The 25,789-nt window shown below is 41.1% G+C and overlaps 1 protein-coding gene across 1 annotated transcript in view; it reads left to right on the plus strand.

Annotated features, from left to right (window-relative positions):
* The window catches only part of ADAMTS12 (ADAM metallopeptidase with thrombospondin type 1 motif 12), a 170,344-nt gene that overhangs the window by 98,520 nt on the left and 46,035 nt on the right, over window positions 1–25,789 (plus strand). The window contains exons 9-14 of the mRNA XM_026865819.1: window positions 529–673; window positions 6,247–6,339; window positions 6,567–6,712; window positions 7,579–7,748; window positions 17,994–18,127; window positions 25,340–25,460. Coding sequence (XP_026721620.1) covers window positions 529–673; window positions 6,247–6,339; window positions 6,567–6,712; window positions 7,579–7,748; window positions 17,994–18,127; window positions 25,340–25,460 — 809 coding nt within the window. The remainder of the gene's footprint in view (window positions 1–528; window positions 674–6,246; window positions 6,340–6,566; window positions 6,713–7,578; window positions 7,749–17,993; window positions 18,128–25,339; window positions 25,461–25,789) is intronic.

Consider the following 25,789-nt stretch of genomic DNA (forward strand, 5'->3'; position numbering starts at 1 on the left):
GGGCATACCCCAAGCTTATGGCTCGTTAGTATTTGGGAAAAGCTCCGCTATATTCTTGCTTTCTGGCAATGAACTCAAGTCTTGTCATATCAGCTCAGGTCTGGTGCAACCTTCAGCTTTTTGCAGTTACCAGGAAGAAAGAAGCCTTTCCATCAAGGACTCTGATGGAACATCATAAACCTTTCCTTTGGCCACAATGACTTGTGCTTGACTTCAATGACTTGTTCAAATTTGTTATGTTCGTTTTAAGAGCAACAACAGGGTATAACTTTAAGCAGAGGCTGTGGTGTGCTCTAAAGCAACTCTGCAAACAATAACGACCTCATTTCCACTTTGAAAAGCTGTATTTTGCTTGTGTAACCCTCCCTAATTAGATGGTGTGCTATTTGTTAGCAGTTCAGCACATCTTAGCTGGAATCTGGAATTACTATTTGCAAAGGGTATCTGTATAGAAGTAAAAAAATCTGTGTATCTGTCAAAAAAGTGTGGTTGTGTGTGTGGGGTTAATATGCAGTTTTTGTCTTTTAGCCGCGGATGGGGATTCTGTTTGGATGATATCCCCCAAAAAGAAGTTCTGAAATCCCCAATCATTGCTCCTGGAGTGATTTATGATGTGCATCACCAGTGTCAGCTTCAGTATGGTTCCAATGCCACTTTCTGTGAAGATGTGGATGTAAGTGCTGTATGGGTTTTTTTTAATTCTCCTAATAAGAATTCTTGAGCAGTGTGGAACCTCAGTTGCTGGCTACAAATGCAGCGTGTTCAGAGACTCATAAACTAGATGTGCAGTGCAGACACTGCCTAATTCTGTTTTAATACCATTCTGCAGTTGTTGCGCTGTTTGCCTTGTATTTTTCAAGACCTTTACTGGTCTGGCCCGATATCTGTTATTAAATGCCTGTCCTTCAGCAGTGAAGTCGTTTTGGTTTTAAAATTATAATACTGATCTTAGGTAAATTATCAACACAGCTTAAAGCCCATTTTAAAAATCAAGATGTTTAAAGGTTATAGCATTCAAATGACTGCATAATTCTGGGAACCCATCTTCAGTTCCAGGAACAGTTCTCTGAAGAAATCAGTGTCGTGCTCTCCTCCTATATATCTTCATTTTTCATGCTATTGATGGTCTAATTAATTAATAAAATGATATTTCAGTCCATGTACCTTGATAAATCTATTTTTATAGAATCAAAGAGTCCTAGAATGGTTTGTGTTAGAAGGGACCTCAGAGATCATCCAGTTTCAACCCCCCTGCCATGGGCAGGGACACCTTCCCCTAGCCCAGGTTGCTCAAAGCCCCGTCCAGCCTGGCCTTGAACACTGCCAGGGAGGGGGCAGCCACAGCTTCTCTGGGAAACCTGTGCCAGTGTCTCAACCACCCTCGCAGTAAAGAATTTCTTCCTAATATCTAATCTAAAGCTACCCTCTTTCAGTTTGAAACCCTTACCCCTCATCCTATCACTACACTCCCTTATGAATGAGTCCCTCCCTCTGTAGGCCACAACAACGTCTCCCTGGAGCCTTCTCTTCTCCAGGCTGAACAACCCCAACTCTCAGCCTGTCCTCACAGTGGAGGTGCTCCAGCCCCCTGATCATCTTCATGGCCTCCACTAGACCTGCTTGAGCAAATCTATGTCTGTCTTATGCTGGGAGCACCAGAGCTGGACACAGCACTGCAGGTGGGGTCTCACGAGAGCAGAGCAGAGGGGGAGAATCCCCTCCTTTGATCTTCTGGCCCCACTTCTCTTGATACAGCCCAGGATATGGCTGGCTTTCTGGGCTGTGAGCAGACATGGCTGGCTCAGTCAGTTTTCCATCCACCAATACTCCTCCAAGTCCTTTTCTGCAGAGTTGCTCTCAATTTCTTCATCCTGCAGCCTGTATTGATTCTGGGGATTGACCTGACCCATGTGCAGGACGTTGCACTTAGACTTGCTGAACTTCATGAGGTTTGCACGGGCCCACCTCTCCAGCCTGTCCAGATCCCTCTTGATGGCACATCCCTTCCCTCCAGTGTGTTGACTGCACCACACAGCTTGGTGTTGTTGGCAAATTTGCTGAGGGTGCACTCAATCCCACTGTCCTTGTTTCCAAGAAAGATGTGAAACAGTACCAGTTCTAGCAGTGACCCCTGAGGAATGACACTTGTCACTGCTCTCCACTTGGACATTGAGCCATTGACCACCACTCTTTCAGCCAGTTCTTTATCCACTGAGTGGTCCATCTGTCAAATCCATGTATCTCAAATTTAGAGAAAAGATGTTGTGTGGGACAGTGTCAGATGCTTTGCACAAGTCCAGGTAGATGATGTCAGTTGCTTTTCCCATCAAACTTGAGATTTTGTTGTGGAAATACATAATTTATAAAGTACCCTGCTGTTTGTTTTGCAGCACAGCAAAATATTTGTTTTGTGGAGATGCAAGGGAGCAGTATAGTCACAGCAGCACAGCTCACCACAAAAGCTAGAAGCCATGGGAGTGTAATAGCTTATATTAGCTAAGGTGCAGTGGTATGGTGTTTTAACTGTACCTTGCATGTTCGGAGGTATTTGGCTCCATGCAGCGTTTTTCTGTGTAGAACAATTCAGAAACAGTGGTTTCAAGTGCTAGTCTAGAAAAGTGATCACTAATTTTTGATGTGTTTTGGGCAGCAATATGCAGAAAACTTTGCAGACAGCATCCAGCTTGTTCCCCCTGTTAAACAGGACTCTGGCAAAAGAGGCATTATGGCTATCAGCAGTGCTGGAGTGTTTTTTAGGCAAGGTGTTGTGCAAGCTGTGGATTGGGGACTGCTGATGTTGACTGTTTATTCCATTCAGATAATTATGTGTATCTTCATCTACCCTTCAGTTAGGGAGATTATTTCTGATGAATCTTCTCAGCCTTAATAGATAACATGATTACCAATGTTGAACTGCAACTACTGAATCTGAAGCAGGTATTGAAAGATTGCATTCATTACCTGCTGTTTCAGTTTCCTCAGTTACTGTAATTTGTCTGTTGGTACAGATAGAAAATTAAAGTGTAATTTTGCAGTATTGGTTCTTTCTGTCTGTCCTGAGATTTGAATCCAGTAGGCCTTTACTTTCGACATCTCCTGATTAACTAATTTTACAGCTAGACAGACATCAGAAAATTAATTGGTGTAATTTCATTTTGCATTTTACTGCAAGGCCTATGTTTTGCAGGTAGCTGTACTGGCAAAGAAAGCAATTGTGAATAGTACAGTCTGCCTGGCATGCTGAATGATGGGTATAGACATTTTGTATAAGAAGTCTGACTGTTCTTTGACTTTCCACTATTTCCTTAGCAGTGTCTCACTGAGTAGGCTACATTTGTTCTGTAACTTTTAATCTCTGACTGAATTCAATCCACAGATTCTTTCTGAGAGAAGAATCTGCATTTAGCTGAAGATGCCAAGGGTCAGTGATTACACTTAGCAAAGACTGAGGTTTAGAGTTCAGATAGTGGTTCCCACAAACCATTTAGGTAGTAAGTCCTCTAAGCATCTTGTGACCTACATAAATATTGTCCCTCTAATATGGAAAAGAAAATCAAAATACAAATTAGAGGGAGGAATTTTCCAAGTGGTAGGTAGATCCATAGCTTCCTATGGGACAGGCCATTGGAGCTCAAAATCCTTATCTTGTTGCCCTCTCTTTATCTCCAAAACTTCCATTGACTTCAGTGAAACTGGGTTTTTTTTACTTCACTTTGAGGCACAGACCCTGATTTCATAGACTGGGTGGAAAGTGTATACTGTATTGCTGATGATAAACATCACTTGCCTTGCAGTGTGTCCATGGGAGAGTCATGAATTTCTGGCTGTTATCTCCAAAACCATACAGTAAACAGTGCTTTTTCTTGTACTGTTTTTATTCCAGTATTCTTAAAGATGGAAAAAAGCCCTGGTACATGGAGATCAATATGGAAAGATTCTCACAAAGCTAAAGAATTGCCTTTTTAAACTCTTGACTTTGAAATCTATGAATGCACCTTATAAAAATGTAACTGTCAGTGGAAAGTCGGGTTCAATTTCTGTGCCTTTCCCTGTTTGAAGCACAGTGCAGGAGAGTACTTTATACACTAAAAAGCACAAAACATATTCTATATACAAGAGTTAAAATATGAGAATTAATTTAATAATGAAAGAAAATTTATCAACCAGAACATATGGGTAGCTCTGTCTTAAGAACCTGACAACGGTGGCTTCACAAAGCATTGATAAGTAATGCTACTCTCGAACTATGAACATGGTACTGCAAAACAACCTATGACTGTATACTTTACCCAGAAGCAGCTAAATGAGTCAAGGGGCAATGCCCCAGATATTGTATTCCAACTGGAGATTTGGAGTGCTTTGAGATGTTCTGTACTATCAGCTTTCCTTACAGTGTTCTAGATAAAAACCAAGGTGAACACTCAATGCAGGAAGTAAATAAAAGGCAACTCTCTCAAAACACATTGTGCCCAAGCTTAGCTTTTTAAATAGAAGCAGGTCAGAAACTAGCAGCCAAGTTTTATGTTTTACACTTGGCCAAATGTTGCTGCTAGCTCTTTGGGGCTGGAGTTTTGCAAGTACCCCATTTCTGTGTTGGCTTCCAAACATGGCATGTTGCTTGCTCTGAGAATCCTAGTGGGATTGTTCTTACCAGGTCCTTTCTCTGATGACATTCACAGCTGTCCCTGCTTTATAGGTGGGTGCTGCCAGCTCTGCTCCCTCTCCCAGTGCCAAACTCTGCGGTTCAAACACCCTCAGCCAAGACCCAGGTCCAGAGCCCCTGGGTTTTTTCTTCTACTGTTCCAGTTGGGAGTGCAGTCTTTCTGACACCGCTCGTTTCTCCAGTTTGGAAGTGGTCTTCCACACAAAGCCCTGCTCATACAGGAATTCCCAAGCATGCAGGTCTTTTGAGTGTGTGGTGGTTTAAGCCCTGCCGGGTCGAGACCACGCTGCCGTTGTCCCTCCCCCACCCTCGGACCAGGCAGGACTAGAAGTGAGGCACAAACCCCGGGCTTGAAATAAGGAAAGATTTAATACAACAATGTAATAAATAACAGTCTGAACCACAACAATAAACAGTAATAACAGTAAAGAAGACAAAAGATATACAGAGAAATAACACAAGGGACACAGCCAGCCCACCACGTGTGCTTCCCCGGACAAAAGCCCAAGAAAAGGGTTCCCACGCTTCAGTGCTGGACCTGACATCAGTATGGTATTGAATAACCCGGCTGGAGATCCCTTCTCCCTGCTGGGGAAACTTAACTCTATCCCAGTTGAACCAGGACAGTATGTCAACAAAAGGAGAAGCTGGTGTGCATGTGAACTGAGGTTTGGGAATAGCCCTTGATGTTTGTCCTCACTATTTAGAGAATAGTTCTGATGGAGTGAAGAAGACTTGTTACAAGGTAGCTGTAAAGTTTCTTGCCCTGCTAGCTTTGTTGATTCTCAAGAGTTTGTGTCCCTTCTGTGGAGTTGACCACTACACATGGAGCAGCAGCTGTGAAAAGGTGTGCTTTACTGGCAATATCCTGCATTATGCTGGCACCAGTTTCTGAGTAACTTACTATGCAAGCATTCACTAAGCAGAGCCCTTACTCTACCCAGTGCACTAGGACTTTTTCTCTGCCAGCTAGTCTGGGCTGCTTTTAAATCATTCCCTTGTTGTCTGCCTGGCTGATGTTTTAAGAGGCCTGTTTTATGATCTCATCCTGTTTCGGCACCTCCATGAATATTAACCTGTCTGTTGTGCTTAGAGACATGATGGTGTTTTTGCTTACCTGGCTGGCTTCCCTGACCTTCTTTGATTTCACTGTATGTTTTCAGACAGACAGCAATGCAAAATTGAACATTGTATTCATTAGTACACATCAAATGAAAATAATACAAACTCTGTTCAACTTCACTATAAACAATAGTGCCCAAACTTCATAAAGCCATTTTCTCCTTGTATGTAGCTGAAAGCCCATGAGGTGAATATTGGAACTCTCTCAGATAATTCACTTGATAGAAAGTATTCATCATTTTGAATTGTCAAATAGTCCCATCTTGTACAGTAATGAGGAGTACCTAATTTGGACCCTTAGTGTGTCCTAACTTCTGGAAAACCCTGAACAACTGTCTCTGAAATTATAGCCCTTATAAGGCTTTGTAAATAGATGTACAAAACGGTGGGACACTTTTGAAAAGCTTGACCATAGGAGTTCAGCTCTGCTTCAGACTGCTGCAGTTTTCTTTCTTTTCCAGAACCTTTGCCAAACACTCTGGTGCTCAGTGAAAGGCTCCTGCCGTTCCAAACTGGATGCAGCTGCGGATGGAACTCGATGTGGAGAAAACAAGGTGACTGTGAGCTATGCTGCCTGCAAGCTGCACTGCCTGCAGAAGTTCCAGCAGAGGAACCATGAGTAACTCTGCCATTGTTCAGTGTAGAAGAGGGGCATCCTGTGACATCTCCATTTACATGTCTACCTAAATTTTCAACGTTCTGGGACTGAAATAACAAATGATTCACCATAACATTTTCCTGCTATAATGATCTTAAGCTGTCCTTTCTCTTCTCTCTTCAGTGGTGCTTCTCTGGTGAGTGCATTATGGTAGGCAAGACTCCTGAAGCAATCCATGGTGGATGGGGCATTTGGTCGTCCTGGTCCCATTGCACAAGAACATGTGGGGCAGGAGTTCAGAGCGCAGAGAGACCATGTGATAACCCAGAGTAAGCTGAGCACACAATCTTTTTTTACCTTTTATTCAAGATCTTTGAGGTACTTATGACATTGGAAACTCTTTTGTAATGAGACTGTTGTCAGCAGGTGCCACAGCAAGACAGACACTGAACACCTTTTCTTCCCAGTTAAGCATACATATGTGAAATCCAGTTGGCTCACCTTTTAGAATCATCATCTTGTTCTTTAATCCTTACCCTTCATGGAGCTTGTTTCTACACAAAATGAAACAATCCTGTTATTTAGCATTCAGGCTTTGCAGAAGTAATAGAAATGTTGCTTTAATACTGCTGCCATGAATAAATAAATGTCCTCAAATACCAGGCAAAAACAATAACTAGCAGTCTGTTCCTGAGGGAAATCAGGACTGACCTTTCATGTTTTGTTCAAGCCATCAGTTTTGTTTAAGATTCAGACACATGAGTTGATAGATACAGAAAACGAAAGGAAGAATTTTCTAATACATATCTAAGTTCATAAATACCCTACGTCTCATTTTTCAGAAATCACTGAGAGAGTGTCTAACAGCAGAAATCACTTGGCTTTTCTAGAGGAAGTGTCAAACATTCTGGAAATATGGTATTTTGGGGGAGTTCATTTAATAAGGTAATCTGTTGTGAGTTCAGCTGGACAATGTACCCAGCACTTCTTTGAGATACAGAGTTTGTCTAGATTTCTGTGTTCCATACTGACATATTTGGGTACCTGAACATGTGAATGGTATTTTTACCATTTTACCATTTTGTCAAGGATTCAGATTCATCTTGTTATCACATTGGAATCTGAAAGACATTGCTCTTTTGAAAATATTTTTTACACATAATCTCATGTCCCAGTCTCAATGTTCTTTTTCTAGACCACAATTTGGAGGAGACTACTGCACTGGAGAAAGGAAACGTTATCGCATGTGTAATATTAGCCCTTGCCACAAAGGCTTGCCAACCTTCCGTCAGATGCAGTGCAGCGAATTTGATACAGTTCCCTACCAGAATGAATTCTACCACTGGGTTCCTGTTTATAACACAGGTACGAAGCTACAAATTTTTTAGTATCTTGTATCAAAAGTTAAATTTGCAGACCCATGAGAAATCTCTGTGAGGGCAAGAAGTCACTGAATTATGAGTCTTTTAATTAGAGAAAAGACTGGTGTGCCTCTGTATGCAGGTGTGCCTTTTATGTATACACAAAGGCAGTGGTTCTCCACTATACATAAATGGTTTTGCAAAGCTTTAGTGATAATGGCTGTGAGTGTATCTAGCCCAGTTCCTGAAAAGATACTGCACTAAGAAAAGCTATTGAAGTCACACCTGTACTGATTGTTTGGGATAGACCTAAACTATCTTTTCCAGTGTCAACCACAGACCAAGTACAGTAGTGTAGTGTAGAGCTGAATGTTTGAGCCTGCAGGCACCACTGTACCCAATAAGCAGAACTCTTCTGCTGCACAAATGTGGCTTTACTACTTCCAAACTCAGATCTCCATGGTGAGTATACCTGCCACCACACAAGTAATACCTCAACAGGTTCAGTATCATACTGCTGTGTATTGTAGACAGAATCAATGCCTCTGCCTTATAACTTGCTTTGTAACAGCTAGTTACTGAATACAGGGGCAGTAGTTATTACCATGCACTTTCATTCTTGGTGTATGCATGTAAGGAGTAGATTATCTAGTAGAAGCTAGCTAAGTTTTTTAATGAAAAAATAGTTAGCAAAGTGAAGCTCAAGAATCAACTTTCAATTCTGTTTGCCAGTAGTATTTTTCAGCATATTAATTGCATTTTCATAGTTGTTAGCAGTTCTGAGTAGGTTTCCTAAATTTCAACTACTGTTTCAATCTCATCTAATAAATATACCATAGAAGATGAATCTGGATCAGACAGACTTCCAGGAAAATTTCTGATGAAAGACAATATGGTTGATAAAAAAAGACTTCTTCAGGACTCCCAGTAAAACAAGTCATGGTAAATGCTAAGAGACTAAGGCTTAGTCCAAAGCCAAACTCATAAGCTGTTTTCTGCAGTCATCTGTCACGGAAATTGGGATTCCAATCCTCTCAGTTACTCACATGTACCACTGCAGACTACAGCCTCGGTTCTGTTCATGTCCTTTCTAGGGCAGTGGTACAGAACTGGCAGATCTGCGTGTGCATTTGTTGCAGAAGGTCTGCTTTTAAAGGTCATTAAGAATCATGAATCAGTGCTTCCTGCAGGCAGGAAGGCAGGCCTATGGTGGGTACATGCCATGCTTCAAATAGAGCTATTTGGAGCTTTACAGACAAACCACTTATTCTTAAAATGCTGGGTTGTTGAGCCTGATATATTACATCTGGAACATCCTGGGTTTCAGTGACCTTTTTACAAAAGCCTTCAAATACCAAGTGAATATTTTTTTATATGGCTTAAAAAGCTTTTTGACTGTTTTCACCCGTTTTCTTGACAGCCTAGACTTACATATCTCCCTCATGACCTGTGAGGTCCTTAATGTTTACAGCTTCAATCTTACATGCCATTAACAGCATTTGAAGTGTTTTCTTACTCTAACTTAGAAAAATACTGACTTCCTCAGATAGGCAGGCTCTCCTGGGAATACTCATCCAGGCAGGGAGTTGGCCAAATCCTGTGCTGATCCTCCATCTGATATCATCATTATTTGATCGAGGGTGGGTGTCTATCATGGGCACACTACTTAGTTTTATCCAGACAGTGTGCACTGAAGCAGAACCATAGAATCAGAGAACTGTAGAATAGTTTGTGTTAGAAGGGACCTCAGAGATCATCTAGTTCCAACCCCCCTGCCATGGGCAGGGACACCTTCCCCTAGCCCAGGTTGCTCAAAGCCCCGTCCAGCCTGGCCTTGAACATTGCCAGGGAGGGGGCAGCCACAGCTTCTCTGGGAAACCTGTGCCAGCGTCTCAACCACCCTCGCAGTAAAGAATTTCTTCCTAATATCTAATCTAAAGCTACCCTCTTTCAGTTTGAAACCCTTACCCCTCATCCTATCACTACACTCCCTTATGAATGAGTCCCTCCCTCTGTAGGCCATAACAACGTCTCCCGGAGCCTTCTCTTCTCCAGGCTGAACAACCCCAACTCTCAGCCTGTCCTCACAGTGGAGGTGCTCCAGCCCCCTGATCATCTTCATGGCCTCCACTAGACCTGCTTGAGCAAATCTATGTCTGTCTTATGCTGGGAGCACCAGAGCTGGACACAGCACTGCAGGTGGGGTCTCACGAGAGCAGAGCAGAGGGGGAGAATCCCCTCCCTTGATCTTCTGGCCCCACTTCTCTTGATACAGCCCAGGATATGGTTGGCTTTCTGGGCTGTGAGCAGACATGGCTGGCTCAGTCAGTTTTCCATCCACCAATACTCCTCCAAGTCCTTTTCTGCAGAGTTGCTCTCAATTTCTTCATCCCGCAGCCTGTATTGATTCTGGGGATTGCCCTGACCTATGTGCAGGATGTTGCACTTAGACTTGCTGAACTTCATGAGGTTTGCACAGGCCCACCTCTCCAGCCTGTCCAGATCCCTCTTGATGGCACATCCCTTCCCTCCAGTGTGTTGACTGCACCACACAGCTTGGTGTTGTTGGCAAATTTGCTGAGGGTGCACTCAATCCCACTGTCCAAGTTGCTGACCAAGTTGTGAAACATGGCCAGTCCCATCCCCAACCCCTGATGAATGCCACTTGTCACTGCTCTCCTGGTGTTTACATCTAAGAGGTTTCCTGACATCTCAGTTTTAAGTTTTCTTTCATCTTCCATTGGTTGCTAAAGGTATCCTGAACAAGATAGCTTCAAATAGAGTCACAAAACAGTGCACTTCCTGTGAGATGGAGCAGTTTGAGCCTTTCTTGTGTTTGTCTGAAACAAAGACTTTAAAAAAAGCAAACCAAAAGCCTCTTCTAAACTTCACACAAAAAAGAGCTGATGTTTCAGATCTCTGGAGAGTTAATCGCCATGTCCATCTCATGTACACCAACCTTTGTCAGTGTACACCAGCTTCCCCTACTTTATCCCTTAACTGGTGTAATCCAGTTTCAAAGACTTTTCACAGCACTCTGTTACTACTTTAGCTTGCTGCCAAGAAGGCTTTGATTTGTATTTTATTATTAGACATTTTAAATCCTCTTTTGCTGTCCATGGGATGATATTCTGGGGAAAAAAAATGTATCATGAATCTTTCCCCAACCCTGAGTGCATGTAACAGATTCTGTGTTGAAGTGTCTAGTTGAGGAGATGAAACCCTGAGCTAGACATTTTGTGACATTTTAGACTTCTTTAGTTCCTTCATCCTGTTGTAAATGATCTAGATGGTAACAATTCTCTCTCCTGGCTTTAATTCCATAGTTTACATAAGCCAGTTCTAATGAGTGTCAGTGTCACATAATTAAACACTGTCATAGCGTCCTTTTCTGTTGTGTAAATTTTACCTTCACAAGAGGACAAAGACTCTTTTTTGAATAGCTTATGATTTAATAAAAGGTGAGATGCAACAAGCAGCTTTAACAAGTAACATAGCAGAAAAGCGATGAATTACATCTCGCCATTACCTGGACTAACTATGTTTAATATTCCAACTGAGATTTTTCCCTTCTGTTTTAAATGAGTTTGAGCCTGTTGGTGAACTTGCATAGTCCTATTGTGGATTTGCTCTGGAGCACAGAAACCCATGTGCTTACACTGGTCCACCTGAGTATTCTGGGAGTCTCAACATGATGGGAACTTCAGGTTCAAGGATGGCTAAAGCATCCAGCAGCTCTGACCAGGATATTTTCTGAATTGTTCTCATGACCTAGTCCCCTACTTTGACACTTTAGTCAGACTTCAGTGCTAATCTACTTCTCTTGCCATCAGGCTGACCCCACATTTATTTACTGATTTCATACCTGTTGACAAATTACATTTATCCGAATCTGATAGCTGCTCAGGGCTTAACTTCCATGTAGTAAGTATGAGTCCTACACTGAAGCATATAAATACCTGTCCTTTCTCAATCAGTGCTAGGATCATCTCATGTACTGGCAGATAGGGGTTATGTTGCTAAAGTGTTTTAAATTCCATATTTCTTCCAAAATATGTCTGTCTATCAAGTAAGATTTGTACTGATACAGTCACAGGGACTGAGCTAACAGCATGAGATAATGTTTCTGCTGCCACTGCTAGAGTTCCAAGTTTGGTTAAAGTGATCTTCACCTCAGCTTTTTTCCCCTGTTTTGTCCGTGTTTGGTAATTGTCTTTTCTAATTTTCTTCGATTTGGATTTCCTCATCCAGTTTTGAGTTCTTGCATAGTTGAGGGTTTGAAGAGGCCCACCTCTTTCCTGCCCTGTGAAGTAGGAAAAAATTGAAGCCTTATCTTCTGCTGGCAGACACATTAATCACATCCTTCTCAGTCAGGTTAAGCTGGATCCTTCCTGCATGTGAACTCGTGGGAGTAAGCTGCAAGGGCAAGAAATTTAAATTAGGAAAGGAATATGTTCCTTTCTAGTTATCTTCATGTTGTTCTGTTTACACTTGGTGAATCTGAACTCTGTTATAATATACACAGGGGAAAAAAATTACATGCCTGAATTTTAGGATTTTTACTTAACTTTGCTGGCTTGCTTCCTCAGTCCCATTCTGATTCCAAATAAGTCATTAGGAGCTTATGGGAGCTCTGTGGCTTGGCTTTCCATTACATCTGGATTTCTTCTGTGTATTAGAGGATTGATCTTGTCCCTATTGACAAGACACATCAGTGTAATCTTGGTACAGAATATGGGCACTATGAATAAGAAACAGGATGTAATTTTTCTAGGCTGCTGAGTGTTGGTGACACCTCAGCTAAAATATTATATCCAGCTAGGAGCAATGCACTGCCAGAGGGATGCAACCAAACTAGAGGAGGTTTACAGGAGAGCAACATGGAAGTCAAATGATTTGAAAAAAATATTTTATGAGAAGGGTTGAGAAAAACAAAATTTGCTCTAGAAAAAGAAGCTGGAGTGAGTTAAATGCCTAGTACTTAAAGATAATTTGTCCTTAGTGTATATAGCATGTATGTGCCTGAGCTAGTAGAGATACAGTCTAGCAAGACTGCATGGCTCTGTGCAGTGTTGTACTCGGGTCTGGAAGAAGCTGTCAAGATCCACGCAGATATGTGCCCTTGTTAACTGACTTTGAAGACCAGGACCCTATAGTCTTTTCAACTCACTTTGAATGTAGCTCTCCTGCTTTCAAATTTGGATTTGGCATCAAGTTTTCTGTCACTGTACTTCATACTGCAACTTCCCATCCTCTCAGTTCAAACAGTACAGGAATCCCCAGAGACAGCTGGATCTAAGAGTTCTTCATGTCCATGAAAGGTTGAACATACAGGAACAGCCAAAACAGCACGAGGGAACTTCTAGGTTACACATTAAGAAATCTTTAGGGACATATGGGTAGTTACACATTAGAACAGGTTACCTAAGGGGTTTGAGGAATGGGTATTATCATTGTTGATGTAAATACAGTCTAAGCAGGAGCATTGATTCTGCTTTGATCCTACAGGGCTTTGATCCTGCTTTGGTATGGAAGGATGGATAAAACTGTGTAGGCTTTACCAAGGAAGAAGTCAGCTCTGCTCGAACAGGAATTCAATGTGTTCTTTCTGAACAAAGACTGTGTGAGAGCATGGTCATTACTGAGTGCTCACAGACTGGATCTAGTATTCGTGCATATGCTGGATTGCAAGAATTTCTGTATATTTTGGCCTAAAAGTTGCAAAGATGACATCATTTTTGTTAAAATCTCATCATGAAATAATGCTGAAGTAACTGAACCTAACCCAGCTGTTTTAATGAATTCCTTCTGAGCAACCCTAATGTTCATATTGATCTCAGTTTAGTCTGTGTAGATTTTCAGGACTGAAATCAGATATAGAGAATCTAAATTCAATGCCTGTATTTGCTTTCAAGTTCATCCATCATTTTGGGAAATATATTTATTTTCCTTGTGTGTCAGCTCTCTATCTGAAAATAGGCGATAAAAGTAATTTCTACATCTGTATCTGTTTTGTGTTTAAAATGTTAGACTTTTTGAGGACAGTGGCAGATTCTGGTATGGTTTATTTACAGTGCTAGAATAATGGAGTCCTGGTCTTTTGCCAGGTCTCTGAGTTCAGCTGTAAAAAAATAGTAATGATAGATAAGTAATTTTAGAAAATGAATGGCTAATACAGTGCTAAGAATATTTCCTCAGTGGTGCCCTAACCAGCCTTCTGTGCAGATGAAATATCAAAATAATTTGAAGAATGATGGCAGGAGTATAAATACTGGATAAGACTGAGTTTGAGGGGAGGGAGCAATGTCCTCTCAGTTCCAGTGGGGCTCAGAAGAAAACCGATAGGAAGAAAAGCAATACAAAATTTGCGGGTACAGCTATGATATATTTTTAGATCATAGAGTTAGGAAAACCAGGAAAGCTTTAATGCACAGAAAGCCCATCTTTGAATCGTGGACTTTTGCAAGTCTGAAACTTTGCTTATTATTTATTTTTACTTTTTACTTAGGCTTAATAAAGGAGTTATCTTTCACTACAAACTTCTTCTGAGTTGTATACTTAGAGCATCATAGCTATGACAGAAATATGTCAACAGTCAGCACTGCCTGCTTTTTCTAGCTCAGTGATTTCTGAAATGAAATTGGATACAGTCTTGCTTTTTGTGTCAACACACAGCTAGGAGGGAGGTATGGATATCAAACTGCTGCTCTATGTATTTTGTTACAAACAATGTAAAAGCTGAAATGACTATACGCAAAATCTGTGTCTGTCAGGATCAATTCTGAGCAAGTAACAGACTAGCTGGAATTCTGGGATTCTCCTTTCTATGAGGGTATTAATGCTTTGTGTTTAACAAATTGAGAAGGTAAGCAAGGAAACAAAATTGAGAGGAATCAAATTAGCCCCATGGCCAGAAAAAAATTGTGCAGATAGAATTAAAATTACTTGTGTCGCTTATCATGACAGCTCTTATCAGAAGAACCGATAGATGTTATGGCTGGCAGTTTTCACAGAGGGCCTGAGAGCTGATAAGGATTACAGACTTCATGTCCTTCCCTCACACTCTTTTGTAGCTCCATTTCTGTTGATGTTCTTGAGAATGACTCACATCATGTTCACTAAAGGCAGATTGTGCCTGTCAAATTCGGTGGCCTTCTACAACAGGATTACAATGCTGATGGATAAGGGAAGAGCAACCGATGTCATTTACCTGGACTTGTACAAAGCATTTGACAGTGTCCCACATGACATCCTTGTCTGTAAATTGAAGAGACATGGATTTGACACATGGACCACTCGGTGTATAAGGAATGCCCTGGATGGTCACACTCAAAGAGTTTCAGTAAACAGCTCAATGACTGGGTGGAGAGCAGTGATGAGTGGTGTTCTTCAGGAGTCAGTGTTGGGACTGGCCCTGTTTTACATCTTTGTTGGCAGCACAGACAGTGAGATCGAGTGCACCCTCAGCAAGTTTGTTGATGACACCAAGCTCTGTGGTGCGGTCAACACACTGGAGGGAAGGGATGTGCCATCCAGAGGGACCTGGACAGGCTGGAGAGGTGGGCCCGTGTGAACCTCATGAAGTTAAGCAAGGCTAAGTGCAAGGTCCTGCATATGTGTCGGGGCAATCCCAAGCACAAATACAGGCTGGGTGATGACTGGATTGAGAGCAGCCCTGCAGAGAAGGACTTGGGGGTATTGGTGGATGAAAAGCTGGACACGAACTGGCAATGTACATTTGCAGCCCAGAAAGCCAACCGCATCCTGGGCTGCATCAGGAGAAGTGTGGCCGACAAGTCAAGGGAGGGGATTCTCCTCCTCTGCTCTGCTCTCTGCTCTTGTGAGACCTCACCTGGAGTTCTGTGTCCAGCTCTGGGACCCTCAACACAAGACCCCCTGCTCGAGTGAGTCCAGAGGAGGCCACAAAGATGACCAGGGGGCTGGAGCACTTTCCTTGGGAGGACAGGCTGAGAGTTGGGGTTGTTCAGCCTGGAGAAGAGAAGGCTCTGGGGAGACCTTATGATGCCCTTCCAGTACTTAAAGGGGCTACAGGAAAGATGGGGAGGGACTCTTTATCAGGGGGTGTAGGTAGGGATAGGATGAGGGGGAATGGCTTTAAACTGACAGAGGGTAGATTTAGATTAGATATTATGAAGAAATCCTTTACTGCAAGGGTGGTGAGACACTGGCACATGTTGCCCAGAGAAGCTGTGGCTGCCCCCTCCCTGTCAGTGTTCAAGGCCAGGCTGGACGGGGCTTTGAGCAACCTGGGCTAGGGGAAGGTGTCTCTGCCTATGGCAGGGGGGTTGGAACTAGGTTATCTTTGAGGTCCCTTCCAACCCAAATCATTCTGTGATTGTATGACAGGATTCTAAAAATTCCACCAGTTTTATAACCTTAGTACATGTGTGGCCTCTAATCACTCTTGCCCTTTACAAGGCTTTGAGAAGTCACAAGCACAACATTGTTGTCAGTCCTAAGATACCATTTTAGCTCTACCGATAAGAGGGAAAACACGAAACTCCTCATTAAGATTTTAGATTTCCTTTAGTATACCTTTTTTTATTTTTTATATCCCAGTTCTGCAGAGATCCTGTTTATGTGGATGAGATTCATAGTTTTAAAGCTCAGGTTTTCTAGGATTCAGTCCTTGAGCTGCAAGCACTTTGCGGGCAGGAGCTGCTGTCACTTTTGGTCCCTGCATGGTGTGTCTATGTTGATGCTGTACAAGCCAGAGCAATGAAAGCAAATTTCCCCTTTCAAATGAATGAACCCTTTTGTAGGAAGTTATTTAGTTTCTTTGCATTACCAAATGTTTGAATTTCACTCGTTGTTAGAAATTCCTCTAATTTTAAACACAGTTCTGCGTATGACACAAGCCAGGTCAACAAAAGAGGAAGGGGAAAGAAATGTATTAGCCAGGATGTAGAAGATGGATAGTTACCCTGCATTCCTCTGAGACCAAGGGAGAAGCTTTTGTCAGCTGTCAAGCACAGGATGGAACTGTCACTCAGCAGAGGCATCTGCAGCATACTGGGATATTGTATTAAAATGGCTTAATAATGGTGCCTTGAAGTGCTTACTGACTGGTGGTTTTAAGGCCCACTGCTTTGGTCAGCAAAACATTTCAGCTTGCTGAGCATGAACAAATTGCTTTACCACCTGGCTAGACTGGGATCTTGGGATAGACCAAAACCGTCAGACAGGTCCTCTGTTACTGTCCCTCATCGATACGACAGTGGATGATTTTTTTTGGACAGAAAGCTCTGGCTATGCTGGAGGGTTTCCAGGAATTAATATAAGGGAAGGGATTATATCTGTCTTTGCTTTGACTCTGGTTTCAGTTCTAATTCGTCTTCTGTGTACACAACTTATCAAATTTGTGAACTTTGGCTCTCCAAAGCCTCAAAATTGCCATTCCCAGGGGCCAGTGTCTGTGGGGCAGGGCACTGCATGTTTGTCGCTTCTTACCCCATGGATGGAATAGACTAATGCTGGTCCATTGCAGAAAATCTTGTTTTAGAGACCCACTGATCGCTTTGGCCACAGCTTATCTCTTCACTGTTGCTTCTGTGCACATCTATCCAAGAGCAGCCTGGGTCTGTCTGACCCAGCAATGTTATCTGCATTTCATAAGTTGCCAAGCAGGAAAAAGGTCCAGTATTTGAAATAATTTATTAAGACCCCACAGATAGCTGAAAATAAGCAGTGATGTGACACTTGACTGACATGCAGAAGATCAGAGGCAAACATTTGACTGGTCTCTAAGGAGACTGGCAGCAGTGATAAGTAGTGATAAATTACCTCTGAAATCTTAGTCATCAGCTAATGGAAAACTGTTGCTTGTCAGTGTCCTTGGCAATCTCACCCCCAGGTTGCTCCTTTCCCCTCACTAATAAAGTTGGTTTTGCTGGTTTCCCATCCCTTTCTTCATCACAGCTGACAGCCTCATTACTGCTTGACTCAGCAAGCTGGCTGTTAATGTGCCAGCAACAGAGAACGTGGAGGTGTGAGGGCACCAGCCTCCAGCTGCTTCCTAGAAGTCCACAAGTGGCATTTATCAGGCCTGTGTCACTCTGTTAGCAGTACAACCCTGGCTCTGCTAACTACTTCTGATTAGGCCATTTCTGTGAAATGCCAGGGAAAGTAAGTGGATGGTGCAGAAAAAACATCCTGTCATTCCCTGTCCATTATACTTCAATGTCCTGCTGAAGTATTTTCGGAGAAAGTATCTTTGTTTTCCTTTCAGCAAACCCCTGTGAGCTCCACTGTCGCCCAATAGATGGCCATTTTTCAGAGAAGATGCTTGATGCAGTTACTGATGGTACTCCTTGCTTTGAAGGAAGGCACAGCCGAGATATCTGTATTAATGGCATGTGTAAGGTATTGGGTATGTTTGCATGTTTCTTTCTCTACAATTTTATTTTATAAAATTACAGGAAAGTGTTTAACACTTTTTGAGTATCAAGGCCAAGTACTCAATTTTACCACATATTTAATGATCATGCAAACAAGTTTATAGAAATAGCTTTTCCAAACGGACATGAGTTGTTTCCATCCTTTATAATGAATCCATTAGACTGAGTGCTAATTACTTTGGTACCTTTTAACTCCTCTCTATTTTAAAACATCAATGTAAGAAAATATGTTTGTTTCTGATGAGATACTTTCACAAAGGATTTTAGCTTTAGGGTTGTCATTGATGTCACCACTCTGCTTTTTTAATGAAAATGCAGTTTAACATTGTGCATTATGTAGCAGTTCTGAACTAACTTGTAATAGGATGAGACGTTTGGACTTGAGGGCAGTAAAAATTATTTTAGTTTACAACAGTAAATTGAATAAAGCTGTACAATGAGATAACAGGCAAACACAGAGTATATGGTTCAATAACGTTGTGTTTATTGAAGAAGTATAAAGTTCTCTGCATATTCTGCATGTTGATAGTGGGTTTCCAGGATGTTGTGTGTGTTTGTGCCATTTGAAGGTGTGTTTGTAAATGCTGTAATGCCCACAGTCATAGCATTGGTTGTAATGCATTTCTCATAAATAAAATGAGTACTTGTAGGCGATGTATTTACAAATATGGTTTATTTCTTCAAACTGGGGATTGGCATCCTGTACCCCCTTGAAAGTACAGGATAGCTTTTTTGCCTTTTTATCATATTTGGAAGCAAAAGCAGGACTTGGTGTCTTGTGGAAACTACATTAGTTTACTGTAGGGAGCTTGGGATTGTATATCCTAAGTCATTAAATCATACAAAAATGCAACTAGAAGCCAACTGTTTCATCCCTTTACAGAATCATGTTCCTTTTTTGACATTTTTCAGTCTTTTTCTTAAAGATTTACAGTGATGGAATCTCCAGATTTTTAATAGGTCATTAGTATACCCTCTCTGAAGTCTTCCTACTTTTAGTACAATGTCAGTGCTTCAGAGAGCAGTAATAAAAGTTTTGTTTTAAGCTTTCCTTCCAGGACATGCATTTGGAAAAGGGAGTTACCAAGAACCTGCCCAAATTCACAGTGACGAGATCCTGCTTGACTTTGCTGAGAGCCAGGATGGTCCTTTTAACTATGATGGTAAAGATCTGACTTGGCCTTGAGTGGTTCAAGCCAGATGGGAACACATCTTTATCGTATTGAAACATGTAGTAAATGTTATATACCATATCAGCGCTTTTGACCTTCACTTGGAAGAGGCCAAGTGCTAAACTCAGAAGGCTGTCTTTGTGATGTTACACTTTAATTTTCTGATTTCCAGCCCAGAGAGGCTGGGATCACTATAGTTAATTTTAGTTTCCATATGCTTTCTGTATTGAACCTTGCCTGTGATAGTTCAAATTTATACCTATTTTATAAACAGCAAAACTTAATTCATCAGAAGTGATAGATCAGAGGTGAAAGGAAAGCTAATTCTAATTGCAGTTTGTAGATACTAGATATACTTCAGCATTAACAGTGCTGGGGACTCAAAGTCTTTATAAAAAATTTCCTTCAAGATATTAGTGCTGTCATAAATACAGTTTTGTCAGAATTTCTCATGTTGACTGCTGCTTCACATCTTCTGACAAACAAGTTTAATTGGAGTCAGAATCATGGAGTGAACAATATAATCATGCAACCACCACAAGTGAATCCAAATGATGAATAGGTAACCCAAATAGCTCACATTTCTGAAAGAGAGTGAGCTTTTATCAGAAATAGGTACCTTGCATAACACTTGAGGAGAAGGTTTTTCAAGTATCTTTGTATAATTCACTAGTATTTTAGACTAGCTAGTTAAACACTAATACATACATTACAGGTCATGGTGAATAAATCTGGTAATGAATTTAATATAACTAGTCTGGTACATCATTCTTGTACTCCTATAGCAACCATGTTGCTAATGATGTGAAAAAGTTTGCAAAATTGGTGGCGATGTCTGTTAAAGCCCTGTTCTGGTTTTCGGTACTGTATATCTCAAGAGCACATTTGTTCTGAGTACTAAAATAACTCTTCCTTTAGGTCTGAAATGGAGCAAAAAGTTAAAATGGTGAGGTGTTGTATATTAGATCCACTGTCCATAGCATTCACATGTGGTTGGTGTGCAGAGTAGCTATTTTTTAACAACCAAGTTCAGACATTTCCTGGTGGATATGTTAAAACAAGATAGATAGACTCAGGTTCAATCAATAATTCAGTCTCCTAAATTAATCTGATTTCAGTCTGATTTCGCGGTTTGCCATGGTTTTGTTCAGAGCAATCAGAGAAATTGGTCTTACCTTGGTGGCTAAATGTGGATTGAGATGCCTGATTTTAGCTACCTGAGGTATACTGGATGCTTTCCTAGCCTCCATGGCAAAGCCGTAATATGCATCTTCAAGTGGGAAGTATGGACAGACACTAGCACTGATTCACTTGATCCTTGCAATCGGTCCAAAATACGTGTCCTACTTTTTCAGAAGTGGTGTTTATGCCTCAGTGCAGAAGGAAGCCTTACCAGTGAGGTGTTGTTGGAATGGTATTTCTTTAGAACTTGCCTCGTCAATTCAAAGATAAGCTAGAATTGTTAACTCATTTGAGGGCCTGGTGTATAATAATTAGCTAGGTCCTCTCAACTTTGTCCTTACACAGAACAGGAGTTCCCCAAACACATGTAATGCTGTTAAATCAGTGCTGAAACAAGTGACTGCAAAGGGGGATCTCAAAACTACATGCCTGCATGTTTTGTTCTAGGTGGTGCTAATAAGTAGATGAGAGATGCAGTCCCCTTAATCCTTTTATTGTGTTTACACCTAGCCTGGCCTTCCTTCATGTACTTTTTTAGACCCCCTCCTGTCATGATTTCTGACTTACAAACAGCATTGAGTGGAGGGAGTCAACAAGAGCTGTCAGTAATTTAATCTCAAATAATCAAGATATACCATGACTAGTTTGCTATTTAACCATATTGCTCTGCACTCATCCTTTGAGTGCCACTTTTTCTGTTTATTTAGAAGATCTTTAAAGCGCGTATTCTATCTTCCTGCGTTTAAATTATACATCACAAGTGCACTCTAATTTCTTACTAGGGCAGTCAGTCACTCCCTCAGTGTTAATAAGCAAAGATACTGCCACCAGAGTATGTTTGTTGAGCACTGATGTATACATGATTGACGAGTTTGGTTAAATACAAGCCATGGCATCATCTAAAAGTGAAAGCTTACATGGTGTATGCACTGAGAGTGTGCAGACACTGAGAGTAGAGGACCTGGCATCTCTGCTGTTTTCTAGCAAGTATTCATCTTTGAACAGAATTTTAATAGGCTTAGGTGACCATCAGTCATGCAAATCTGTGAGCTGTTCTCTGTGGTAATTCACAATTGTTATGTTGAGAGGCTAACATTGTATTGGAGAATTACACAGCTGTGCAGTACTAGGGAGGAAAATGGGTTTTTTCTCTTGCTGAAAAGCAGCTTACACATCTTAGACTTTTTGTAGTAGCTTTACTACCTCTCACTATGGTTCAATCTCCTCCTACTGCTACCCCAACAGGACATTGATTCAGACCCATCTAGAGTAATTATAAGAGAAACAGACACATCAGGACACATTTCTAACCATTCAAGGTAATGTCATGGCCAACATGACATGAACATGATTTCTTTATTTGGAGACCAGTGGGGGAGAGAAACAGAAGGAGGAGCTTAAAAAGCACAATGTAACGTCCACGTAACTGAAATTCAGGCAATATATCCAGGCTGTACACACCTTCAGTGGCAGCAAGGACTTTTTGTATCTGCCTCCCGCTTGCCAATCTGTCACAAAAGTTTCTCCCTCTGGAAGTGGCAAAAGGGTCATATCTCTGGCTGTTTTCCCCTTAGTCACTGAGCAGCAGGAAAGAAATTGTTTCTCCTTCATGTAGTGCAGCCAGGAAATCCAGGCCATTATTTCTGCCTCTGCACTGTGTGCTGGGACCAGAAATAAAGCTAGTCTCAGGTGCATCAGAAAGGCTCTTGTTGAATAGGGCAATGGCAGAGGGCTGCATAAGTGGATGCTAATTTGTGCTGCACATGCTACAGCACACAGTGGTTGCTGTAGCATAGCATGTTTCACTGGCAGAGGGTGCACACAGACATACGTGTGCAAAAGAACAGACCCTAATTGCTGCTGATTTTCTTCTTGTTCTATAACCTGCATTCAGTCTCCAGATCTCTTTTAACAGGCAGAAATTTGAGGCACATTATCTAAGGCAGTTTTTGAAAATGTGGCTACTGCATATTGAGTATATTGCATATACTGCAAAACAAAAGAATGAGGAAGGCAAGTAAAAGGGAGGAGGAAGAATCCAGGAATTAATCTAATGGATGACAAAAATAATGTGATATTCACTAGAGCCAGGAGAGTAAAATATGGCCTGGAAATTAAAGTTCATGTAAATGTACTTTGAATGAATGCTGGAGCTGTTTGTTATGACACAGAATATACACTTTGTGATGGTCATTAATGGCTTTATGAGGCCCTGTTGCTAGATATGAAGGTCATTGCACCACCACAGCACCCCAGAGCTAGAGAATAAAATGAAAACTTTATTTACTGTGACACAGTAAATTGCCTGCTCTGCCACAATTGTCTGCAGTGCCCCATCCTTGGGGATCCCTGCACCCCACCCTGCTGCATGTAATAGGTAAGACTGTGATGTCTGATCAGGTACAAATTATGTTTCAAATATCAGAAAAGAAACAAAATACAAGCTTCTGTGGTTATAAGTGAAGGAGACAAAGAGATTCCCTTCATGTCATAGTGATGTTGTATTTTGATGTCATGTATGTGTTGCTAAAGGAAATGTATAGCCAAGTGTTAAAAGATCTGAGCTGATTCTGGGTGAGCTGATACAGAGTACGGCCCACACAGAGATACTAATTGGCACCCCAAAGGCAGGAAAGTGATGATGCTGTGGTGTTGCTACTGGATTCATTTGCTAGTGCCAGTGCAGTAGTTCAGGACTAATTTGTTCAGCACTTGGGAATTTTTACTCTACATGGTACTCACAGTGATGTTCATTTCAAGATGTCTGATTGACAGCCTGAACTAGATAAACTACTTCTGGGTGCAGCCACTCAAAGAAGCATGAACATAGGTAAAGATGAACAGAAACCTTTGCAAGAACATGCATTTTCTACCAGTAGATCATTTGGCAAAAGTGAGACAATTTGAAGACAAGTAATTTTTTTAAGAAGTTCAAAAGAGAAGCTCCAAAACACTCATTAAAAATATTTTATAACAGCAGAACATGACGTGCAAGTGTTCCATTTCGAGATTTTCCCCAACTTTCAGTTTAATAGTGAGTATATGCATAGAATAGAAAATAAACTGCAACTTTCAAGACTCCCCAGAGAGGCTGGTTACTTCTCTGGTCTAATAATAAACCTGATAACAATTACTTTACTAATTGTGTGTAGATGATTAATAAATGTACTAATAGTACAGTAAATATACCACAGAAGGCATCTTTGTAAGAAAATAGCTACACCCCTACATCTTTAAATTATTAAAAACATTAAATATAAACCACAGTGCATCTGTAGGTAGCAGGTGAAGAGTCAGATCTGAACTCTTGGCAAGAAGCATCCTGCACTTATCGCAGTGGCGTCTATGTACTTTGAATACTCCATTAAATCCATCTTTGGTCAAATAGCTACATGCTTGGAGGCAAAAACCTCCTTAATATGTGCTTATCTCTGTAACATTCTGTACTGCTCATAAACATGACCTTGGTGCCAAGATGTGTCGGTGTGAAAGACATTACAAAACATTCACTTTTTTGAATGTATTCATCGCTGAAAGGAGTTAGAAGCTGAGGATGCTGCAGAACCTTCTGCTATGACCATTGTTTTTCAGAACAGGTATCAAAGGTGCTGGCTAAGAGTTGGCATTAAGTGATGGATGAGTCTTTTTCTGAATCCTCTGTAAAAATGCAAGTGACATGGTTTAACACCATTTATAACGAGGCATTTCCTTGCTTCCATTTTTGCAGTTTCTCTAGCTTTTTATTAAATCACTGGCACATAGAGGAAAAGTTCAGGTGTTTCTGAGCTGAAAATGATGGAAAAATGTTAGAGAATGCAGGAGCCTTTATACCTAGATTAGTCTAATAGATGGATTTTCCTGTCAGAAGCTTACAGCAGCTGATGTACTGAAGGTAAAATAAGATCAGTATCAAGATAGGGGTTACCCACATTTTCATACATCAAGAGGGTGTTAGAGGAGTTGGCAGGTATTGCACCTGAAAGCTTATTTTGAGAAAAATTTGCTGAGAAAAACCTTACATACCACCAGACTTATGGCTATTCATCTATATCACAGGCCTCCAAATACCTTAGATACTGTTAACAACTAGTAAGTGCTGGATGTTAGGTCATGTTCTCCAACCTTGCTAGTTCTTAAAGAGATGCAAAAGCCACCCCAAAAACAAATCAAGATTTTGTTGAAGTTTAAAGGCATTAATACAGAATTTTTTGCTTGGTCAAGGAAGAAGTTTTGTCCTGACTCAGTATGAATACATTTTTCTCTCACTTTCTCCCTGTAGCAAGCATGAACTGGAAAATCATTCTTTACCATTACTTTATCTTGACCCATTCCTCCATGCTAACAAGCTGGAGAAGCAGTTGTAACGGGTATACAACTTCATGCCTGCTGAGGAGTTTCTTTACAAGGGGATTTGACTGCCGTTGAGGTTCTGCACTGTCTGACAGCCACAGAAAGCTGACACAGAGATTTCAGTTGTTACTGCATTGTATTCCTGGGAATAAGAAAGCAGACACAAATTGTAGATGTATTGGCCAGTTCTAGATGTTGAGGCCATCTGGGTGTCACGTTTCCATCTCTGTATGTTTCATGAGGTGGTAGTTTGTTGCTTCTTTGGTTGTTTTTCACCTTCATATAATACACATGAGTTTGATTTAGATATATCAACGTCTACTATTACTTTGTTTATATAGGATATCTACTCTTCCATAGAGGTGATTTTCCCCCTTCTTAGGAGAGCAGAGTACACTGAAGGCAGTGATACATGAGCTCTGACTATTTCACTGTGGAGGCCACACTTATTCTGAAACTGTTTTTCCTTCTAGGCTGTTGGCTGTGATTATGAGATAAATTCCAACGCAACTGAAGACCAGTGTGGAGTTTGTCTGGGAGACGGCTCTGCTTGTCATACAGTGAAGATGATGTTCAATCAAAGTGAAGGATTTGGTAAAATGGGTTCTTCTTTTAAACTTTTCAGCTAATGAAGTAATTTCTTTGCATGAAAAGGATTAAGTACTTATTGAAAACTGGGTGATCAATCTGTGTAGGGAATTGTAAATGGATATTTCACATTGAATCACACTTCTGCGAGAAAGGATTTGTGATCTGTGCTTTTTAAGTTCACCTTGTCTAATAAAAATTGTGTCAGAGACCAACAGGCATTATGCAAGTTAGACAGATAATAATAAAACCCAAAATTACAAAATTAATGTAGTTTACCATCTTGGAAAATCTGGACCAAATCTGGACAGTGTAAAGCACCAAAAAAAAAGAAT

Source organism: Athene cunicularia, assembly GCF_003259725.1.
Source record: "Athene cunicularia isolate RWA chromosome Z unlocalized genomic scaffold, athCun1 chrZ_part1, whole genome shotgun sequence".
Taxonomy (NCBI): Eukaryota; Metazoa; Chordata; class Aves; order Strigiformes; family Strigidae; genus Athene; species Athene cunicularia.